Genomic DNA, 9,044 nt, shown 5'->3' on the forward strand with positions numbered 1-9,044 from the left:
TGACAGCCTCGCGCTAGGACTAGGGAAAGCGTCGCGAAGACTGTCAGGGTTGTGGTAAATCAACAGGACAATTTGGACTACCACTACGACAGAACAGCTACTAACGCTATAGCCAGTTCTATTATCCAACACGATATCAGTACTGCTAGGAGCCTAAGTCCTCCCGACCGTAAACTGTACAGACACACACCTTCGTCGCTCCTTTCCACCTGGCACCATGTCGCGCCAGTGTCGCTATTCGCGTGTGTTTATTATTTGCCCACTGAGTTCCCACAACCCCATTTATCCTGCTCCACCTTGCAAGAACCACCACGCGATTTCGGGTCTTACGGTCGGTCAGATCGCTCAATAAGCCCAACTCAGGAACCAGCCACATCCTCAATTTCCCCCCAAAAAACCCGTCCCAAATAGACCAAAATCCATCCAGTTATACCCATTTTTGTGTCTAGCGTGTTCAGAATGGACAGAATCTTGTACAAATCGGACATCTTGGACCCCACCTCGGGGTTCCCTGTCTACATCTTTGATACCTCGTTCTTGCCCTCCACAGAGTCCATAAATTACGAGGAATTCATTCCTACTTTGATGACAGGTCTCCCCACCAGTCCATACGTGTTAATCATGTTCAGTTGTGGGCTCAACAAGATCAGCTGGATCTGGGGCATCAAGTTCCTCAAGAAGTTTTTGGCCGACTCCTCCAATTTGGATAACTTGCTCAAGATCATCACTGTGCACGATAGTTGGTTCGTCAAGTCCATCACCCAGATCTTTGCCAACTACAACATGACCAAGAAGAACTTTGCCCAGTTGAACAAGCTCATCGACACCTTCACCATCACTACTCTTGGCGACTTGTTGACCTCAGGGGTCGAGACTGGTCCCTCCAGTAGCGTCACCAAAAATGTCATTATACACTGTTCTAGCATATCGCAATTGAGCAACTACGTCGATATCACAAAGCTCAAGATCTCCTTGAACGTCTACAAGCATAATCTCTTGATTGAAAACGAGATCAAGCTCGCAATGAGATACACTCCCTTGCTCAACCCATATACCAAGCTCCACCCTCAGACCAACCCGGTATTTTACCATCATTTCTATCAAATATTCAATATCATCAACAATTACGGAGACAAGGTGGAATTGTTGTTCCATAAGCCGGGAAACAAAATCAACACAGACGTGTTTTACCAGTGCATCGATAGAAATCAATTGATCTGGATTAATGATTGGGACCTTTATTGTATTTCGACTGGTTTTAAGAGGATATTGATGGAACTATCGAGCCCACTTATATCATCGAGCATAATTCCACTACCAATCAAAGACGACTTCACATACACATTCAACACATTCCAAAAAATTTTCTCTGTTCATTCCCAAGATGCATCCAACGAGTTTGGTCAATTATTGGTCCAGATCTGTGATTTGTGCCATAAAATACTTAAGAACAATGATATCACAAAGCATACCCCACTCACACTTTCGAAGAGCTTGTGTTACAGTCTCAGTCACGAGCTTATATCGTCCCACAATAAGGACAGCATATCGATTGTCATCAGGTTCTTTAAGAATACCTTGGAATACTGGGATGATTTGAGCAAGAAATTTAGTTACACCACTGTGAAGCAAATTGTGAATGGCGACAACAACCAAAAACTCGATGATTCCTACGATTTAAGTTATGATTTGACAGTGGATGAAGCCCAGGCGATTGAAGCCGACGAGGAGGAAGAAAATTACCGCGTCAGTTTCATCACCACCAATATTCTCAACTCTAGTGAAAGGCCCTTGCCGTATCATGCCAAAACACAGTCTTTTAGTACAGACAATGCTTATCCACATACTCCCAAATCAGTGACTTCACACAGATCTGCATCCCCGACCAGAGGTCATGAGGGTTCTGACTCGATGTTTTCGGGCTACAGCTCAAACTCGTCGGCCTCTTCAGCGTTCACGCTCACGTCGTCCACGAATTCGAGTGCAAACGTACCCAATCCAAGTCCGTACCCCAAGAAAAAGCTCTCGGACGTATCAAATTTGTTCCTTCAACATCCTCCCCAGAAGTACAAATTTGAAAGCACATTAAAAACAGGGACCATTAATAGCCAGCATTCAAGATCGAAGTCATTACCGCCACAGCTCAACATGGAATCTACGGTGCCAGTAAAAAAACCCGTTATCAGAGGGAGAAAGGTTGGCGAGTTGGCCAAATTATTTGAAGAAAGAACACAAGGATTGGAGCTCTTGAGCAGTATGTGAATCTTGGTTCTGATTTTTCTATTGCATTATTTTTATCAGCATTTGTTTATTTCATTTTCCATCGTATGGAGTCAGGTTTTTTTAGCGAATTAGATAGCGTTCACAAAATATATAAAGGAAAGAGGTATCAGTGTCTAACTCCGGTTTAGTACAATGAAGATCCTGCTCAATCTAGACCTGACTAGATGGGCTAGTTTAAGTTCATAAACCCTACCACGGGAGGATTGAAATCGGACACACTTCGTTGTGCTCTACATTATTCATGGAAGACGTTTTCAGAAATTAACTAGTGTACAAAACAAATACATGTAAGAAAGAAGGAACTAAACAACTTGGTTACTCGCCAACCAATCTACTATCAATATTGTCCATGGACAAGTCACCCGAGTCGTTGTGATGGTGGTGGTGGTGCAGGCGGGCCACGTTTGCCACGGCAGCAATTGCAGCAGCCGCAGTACTGTCGTTATCCTGGAGGCCATGTTCCTGGAGGTGTTGCTGGTATTGTTGGTAGTGATGGTCGTCCAAATGCTGTTGTTGGGCCGCTTCCACCGCTGCCTGGTTGAACTGTCTTTGGAATTCTTCTTGCTGGTGCTGGTTGTGTTGGTGTTGCATTTCGTACTGTAAGACATGGGCGTCTGTGGATTGGCCGTCGTTGGTGTCGTCGTCATTGGCACCGTTCAAGAACGCAGCAGCAGCTACCGCAGCCTCGTCTTCTTCACCTGGTCTCTTTTTGTACTGGGCAAGTCTGCCGGCATGGGAGCCGAATCTGGACGACTGCTTCTTGATCTTGCGCTTGTAACCTCTAATTTCGTTATAGATGTCTTCTCTCTTAATAAGCACGTCGGGGTACTGCTCCTTGATTTTGGACTCGATGTGCGATGGCTTGGTGCCGACTTTGTACAAGTCCAAGATCAACAAGTTGAGCTCGTCCGACCGCTTTCTCAACATGGGGTGGTTAGACAATGGATCCAACTGCGGATGGTTGTGTTCGTTGCAGGTGGTTCTCAACGTCCACACGCTGGTGGACTTCTTGTAGCTGGCAGTCATCGAGAACGGACACTTCAACTTCTTGGTTTTTGTGTTGGGGTCCAACAAATACCCGTTACCCACGTCGACCTTGGGCTCCTCGCCGTCCTTCTTGGACTTCTTGTGTCTGTAGCGCCCTCCGAGCTCGCAAGTGTAGTAAATGGCCTTCTTGTTGGAGTGTGCGATCACCACCCCAAATCCGTTGTCTCGCGCAAACTCCTGGATGAACTCGTTCAAGTCCTCGCGGTTGTGGAACACCTGCTCAGGATAGGGTCTGGTGATGAGGTTGCCCTCGGCAGTGATGGTGTTTTCCGTCACGGGATAGATCCGCAGCTTGGAGTCGATGATGGGTTCTGGGATCTGGATGTTGTACTCGGACTCGTCCACCTCCTGCTGGCCGTAGTGATGAAGATGGGCCTCGGAGGCGATTTGTTGTTGTTGTTGTGCGTGTTGTTGGGCTTGTTGTTGCTGGAATTGCTTGTTCATATTGGCGCCAGCGATCCGTGTGCTGGCTCCAAGCTCCTTGTCCTTAGAGCCGTGATGGCTACCACCTCCTGGCTGTACCAGCAGTGGCCGTTCGGACAAGGCTGCGGCATGGGCTATCTGCTCGAGTTTTGCCCTGGTGACGTCCAATTCGGAGTGGGACACGCCTGCCTCCTGCTTGACGGCGGTGAGGAGCTGGTCGTCGATGTTGCTGGCGTACTCTTCATCTTCAACTGTTGAGGACATGACGATCGGAAACTGATGGTGGGTCGTGTTATTTGGTAGTAGTGTAGGTGTTAAAAGACTGGCGGAAGTTGTCGATGTAGGGGCGGGAACACGTGACGCTGTTTACGGATGTGCATCACGTGCGCAATATCACATGATTGATTATGGCCGGTGGTCCTTTCCTTTATCAAGTGGACAATTTTGCTACACGCAATTTAAAGGCTTGTCTAGATTCGTAATGTTCAATTCACAGCTTTGAATTTCCTTATATGCTTTGAGCATTCACCCGGAAACTGTTTCCCATCCGTTCTTCAGTACTTAACAATTGCTCGTTATTGAATTTCTAGGGACACAAGATATTCGCTTTAACCTTTGGAATCCTTATCGATATCTCATATTCTCTGTTTTCGTGGTAGAAGTGTATCTTATTAGGATGTCTGCAAAATTTTAAATAGCAGTCATAGAGCAAGAACAGGGATTGAGGAACGTTTTATTGTTCGAAAAGGTTCAAACTTCTTTGATAATTTATACAACAACCCCTGCGTTGCAATCTTCAGCAATATTTACTTCATACCAAGCAATTTTCTACGTTAAATCAATGTCATTTTTTTTATCCACCAGCGTATGTCTTTATGTCAGAAGAGTATATGTGGTGTCGAACTGCGTTAATTAAATCAACTTACAAGACAAAATAAGTAGAAATCTAGGTATGTATAACGATAATTAACGAAACTACTTCAAATATGGAGGCACAATATGAGAGAAACCCCCATCGGATCCCTTCGCTGTGGCACCATTCTAGTTAGACTCCATGCGACTGGATTTTTTGATTGGATCCACACCACAAAACTACATCGCGATCACCAATAGAAGTATAAAGGCTTGCTTAGTTGATCTTGAAAGTCTTCTCGAGACCGATGGCTGGCCATGCTTGGCCTGCAGAGGAAGCAAATTTGCACGGATTGGGCACTTAAAACGAACATCACGTGATAAATAACCACCCGACTACGCTTTACAGCTTCCAGCAGTTCCGGTTGTGATCAGCTCCAGTGGACGCATGGCTGGCTCTCCTCAGACTGTCCAGCTAGTGGTAGGCCTACTATTACTGGAAGTAAGGAAACATTCCCACCAGGCCACGTGAATATAAAGGCGCGGCAATGCATTGATCAACCCACAATAGACAATAGCGGTTGCTACATGCCGGGATTACGGCGAATTCCACCCTTGCATGCCTGGGCGGATGTTTGCCTAAATAGGGGCATTGGCATGTGGGAGACCAACAATAGAGGACGTGGTATCACGTGATCATCAATCACGCGATTTATTTCTTCACCACACCTTGAATGTATGGACCCCAGAAGAGTTCTTTTGGCGGCATAGAGAAGCTTATTGACAGTAACCAGAGCTATTGCCGATCTGTCGACTATACTGAAAAATAAGAGTATATATCATCTACCTCCGGTCGCCCACCGCGCTGGTTTCTGGAAGGGATTTCATTTCAATCCACTGTAAATTAATTTGTTCATCGACTATCTTTCGGTTAACGAAGAAGATAAGTGCTCTATTGTTTTTTTTTGACTACAATAATAGCAAAGAAATTAAATTGACTACAACGAGAGCTATCTGGAACCAATTAGGTGCTTCATATCAGTGTCAACACTCTGTGGGTCTACAATAACGCATTGCGTGCTGTGCATCGGTGGGGGCATTCATGCGGGTCTACAAATAGAGTTGATTGTGGTGTATATCACATGTGAATATTCATGTGGTCCATATACAGTGTTTATTGTTGTACTTCGCTAGTCAGTTCGCGTCTCCGAACCAGGATATCTTGTTGCACCCAATTAATAAGATTACTGTGAAATGTGCTCCATAAATATTATACGAGACCATACGAAAGAATAATTATGCTCCATCAGTATGAATAATACGTGTTAAGCATCCAGCCTTGCCATCTCTTTCTCTTTCTCTAATACTTCTTCTGTTTTAACACTTGTCGGGAAGCCTTTGGCTTATAGTTATGAATCTATGTAAAATGATGATGTGACCTATTATGCAATTCAACCTCACAAATTGTGGTAGTGAAAGAAGGGTTACTGTGGTTCTACCTGGAGCTACTAGTGATACATTCTTTTTGAGTAAGTGTGATATCAGCTTGGCAAATGCTGTGAAAGTTAATTAAGAGTTAAGACTAAGACGTTTCCAGGTAAATGCCAGAAGCTACTATGAAGCATGGACGGTTATTTGTAAAGGATTACTAATAAATATATTCAAGTACGACATCAGTTTAACGTGGAACGTTAGTGCACGCTAAAAGAGCTAATCAGGCAATTCACTCAATTTAGTAGGAGTGCTACTTTACTCCTGGAGCACACTCAGAAAGTGTTAACCCACCAGCCGGATATCTGCTGAACTTGCTGTATCATACGGTCTATATTAATTACAGTGCATCACATGATCCAAATCACGTGTTCAGATATCTCCCCAACACTTCCTTGGCCCAAGTGGGCATCACAAACGACACCCGGTGCACGTCTGCGCTGTAGTACTTGAACAACGCGCGTTCCTTCTGCTCGTCGAACGTCCGCAATGGCTGGCTCAACCGCTTGGAGGTGTCGTTGGTGGCAATCACAAGCCCCAACTGTCCCGAAGTGTAAGAGGGCATGTAGCACTGGCAGTAGTCCACGTTGGCAAACACAGCCTTGGCCTTGACGAGAAGCCCACGGAGGTACTCGATGTTGAGCCAGATGTTCTCGCTGCTTTGCATAATCACCACTCCCTCAGGAGCAAGCGCATTCTGAAGCAACTGGAAATAGGACTCCTGAAAAAACTCCTCGGCTGGGCCCTCGGGGTCCGAGGAGTCGGTGATGATGACGTCGTACTTGGCAGTGGTTTCCTTCAAGAACTTGAAGCCATCTTCGATGCGGAGATCTACTGAGGGGTGGTTGTGGAACCGTGCCATGTTGGGCAAGAACTGCGTCAGCAACTTGATGACCATGTCGTCGATTTCCACCATGGTTATGGACTCGACTGTGCCGTCGTCCACGTGCTTGACAAGCTCACGAAGTACACCACAGTCGCCTCCTCCAATCACCAACACCTTTTTGGGGGCTGGATGGGCCATGATGGGCAAATGGGTGATGAGCTCTTGGTAGGCAAACTCGTCACGCTCTGTGCACTGAACTATGCCGTTGAGCACCAACACGTTGCCGTACGACGTCGAATGGAAGATGAGGATGTCCTGGAAAGGCGACTGGGTGTGGTACAAGATGGAGTCGATCTGGAGTCCAAAAGACTGGCCTGGAAACGCGTCTGGTGAAACTTCGTGGAACCAGAACTGGTCACCCATGCGGTGGACCAGCGGGTGCGTGAATGTGGCCAAGTCTATGGGGGTGGCAGCTGTCATGGTGGTGGAATGGAGTGAAGAAGAGATGGAACGGCACGTGATGAGTGAACAAGAGATGGTTGGCAGGGCTTGTGTGCAGGCGAGGCTAGGATTATGAGAATAATCGAATTCGTTTCTTGTACATCGTTTTCAAACAATTAAGTGAGCTAAGGGCACGTTTGGATTCAACGATACATCACAGTGATTTGCTGGGTATTTATGGAGAAGTTTCTAGCCCAATTTCAACTCGCACTCCAATATTTGTCGAGTCTAGTGTGGGTAATTTTATAAATAGTGGGCTTGCGCCGAACTGACTGGCTTCATGAGAACTCTAGGAAGAAATCCTTAGCAGTTGACCATTTCAGACTGGCTAGCGTCTCTTTAATTGCTTAAAATTTCTCTTAAAGCAGCTGGTAGAAACTTCTACAAACCATTTAATCGTGTCCAGCTCAATATTATCTTCACGGTCGCAGTAAGGTTCATGCTCTAACTATGGGATCGGTGCAGGCAGTGGATTCTAGGCCGTTTTCGAGAGTTGGGGAGTCTGTTGGGAGGTGCGGCATACTGAAAATACAAATGTCACCCGTTCAGTCAGGTACATAATTTCCAGGTTCGGTTAATTTCACATATTGGCTCCAACCCCTGTTGTAATGATAAGTAGAACAAGATATCAGCACATTAAATAAATAGTAGGTGGAAGAAGAAGAAAAATTCAAATTAAGAAATATTGGGATTGACAGAATAGCAGAGATATAGTCTGGTAAAATTAGGAAGCTTTGAGGAAGTCTAAGAGTAGGTATATGAGAGGTCGAATGAAATTGACTATTGCGTTGAAGCAATTGATAAAGAAGTATGCATACTGAGGCTCTCGCGTACCGGTCTAGTTCCAGACAAGCCATTTCGACTCTCTGCTGATTTCTGCCGCTTAATTATTTCACCGTTCCGAGCGCACTCAGGCGGAATAGTTTCATTTTAACTTTCTTTATTGTACTGTAGTTTTCTCTACGCCTAAAGGGGATCGACTAAACGGCAAATTTGATATAAATTCCTCCCCTTTGTTATTAAAAGGAACCTACTAGCTTGAAGGAAAATGTTACTCTTTTAAAGGAAGAATTGAGGCTTGAGCGTAACTAATTGCATGTATAGTTGGAAGACTAGAAGATTTCGCTGTGATAAGATATCTCATCAGTATCTTATCAGTAGATATCTCCAATCAGTAGATATCTTAACTCGATACAAATACCGTGTTATCACCTAGTGGAGTCTGAGGATGCGCTTCTCACTAAGATCGTTGTAGTAAAATAGGGACTAATTAATTTATTAAAAACACTAAAAGTGTCATCGTTGTGGGCTCTGGTGGTCCGTGGTAGACTGCCCACCTGGCAGTCTAGAAGCAACCACGGAATTTACAAGGATGGAATGTGCTTGTTGATATGTGAAAAACACCGCCTCCCATTGGCCGAGACAGCCACGGCAACCTCCAGCTTGCGCTGGGCTATGCGTCGCAGTAGAACACCGGAAGCGGGCTTGGTGAGAGCAACCTGGCGTGGGTTCGCCTCATAAGGATGGCAAGTCACGTGATCACAACCCACCAGGCGCTTCCAGGATGTAGTCATGTGACCACGTACTCGCAGGTATCCGGGGCGTCCTGGCCCCTGCACGG

The 9,044-nt window shown here is 45.5% G+C and overlaps 3 protein-coding genes across 3 annotated transcripts in view; 1 reads left to right on the forward strand and 2 right to left on the reverse strand.

Moving 5' to 3' along the window:
* Positions 1 to 157: 157 nt before the first annotated feature.
* On the forward strand, positions 158 to 2,304 carry ECM25 (Ecm25p). The gene has a single exon (XM_020207942.1). The coding sequence runs from the start codon at positions 460 to 462 to the stop codon at positions 2,260 to 2,262; it is 1,803 nt and encodes a 600-aa protein (XP_020063115.1). The 5' UTR covers positions 158 to 459; the 3' UTR covers positions 2,263 to 2,304.
* Positions 2,305 to 6,460: 4,156 nt separating this feature from the next.
* On the reverse strand, positions 6,461 to 7,402 carry CANTADRAFT_54534 (spermine synthase; the record flags this gene model as incomplete). Its single annotated transcript, XM_020210335.1, has 1 exon — positions 6,461 to 7,402. The coding sequence occupies one exon, from the start codon at positions 7,400 to 7,402 to the stop codon at positions 6,461 to 6,463; it is 942 nt and encodes a 313-aa protein (XP_020063116.1).
* A 1,242-nt stretch (positions 7,403 to 8,644) lies between these two features.
* Positions 8,645 to 9,044, reverse strand: part of CANTADRAFT_26961 (uncharacterized protein) — a 604-nt gene continuing 204 nt past the window's right edge. The window contains exon 1 of the mRNA XM_020207943.1: positions 8,645 to 9,044. This exon is cut by the window's right edge and continues 204 nt beyond it. Coding sequence (XP_020063117.1) covers positions 8,788 to 8,997 — 210 coding nt within the window. The 5' untranslated portion in view covers positions 8,998 to 9,044 and the 3' untranslated portion in view covers positions 8,645 to 8,787.

Source organism: Suhomyces tanzawaensis (assembly GCF_001661415.1).
Source record: "Suhomyces tanzawaensis NRRL Y-17324 unplaced genomic scaffold CANTAscaffold_6, whole genome shotgun sequence".
NCBI lineage: Eukaryota > Fungi > Ascomycota > Pichiomycetes > Serinales > Debaryomycetaceae > Suhomyces > Suhomyces tanzawaensis.

Coding starts and splice junctions, on each gene's coding strand:
- ECM25 (XM_020207942.1), top strand. CDS start 460: ATGGACAGAATCTTGTACAAATCGGACATCTTGGACCCCACCTCGGGG.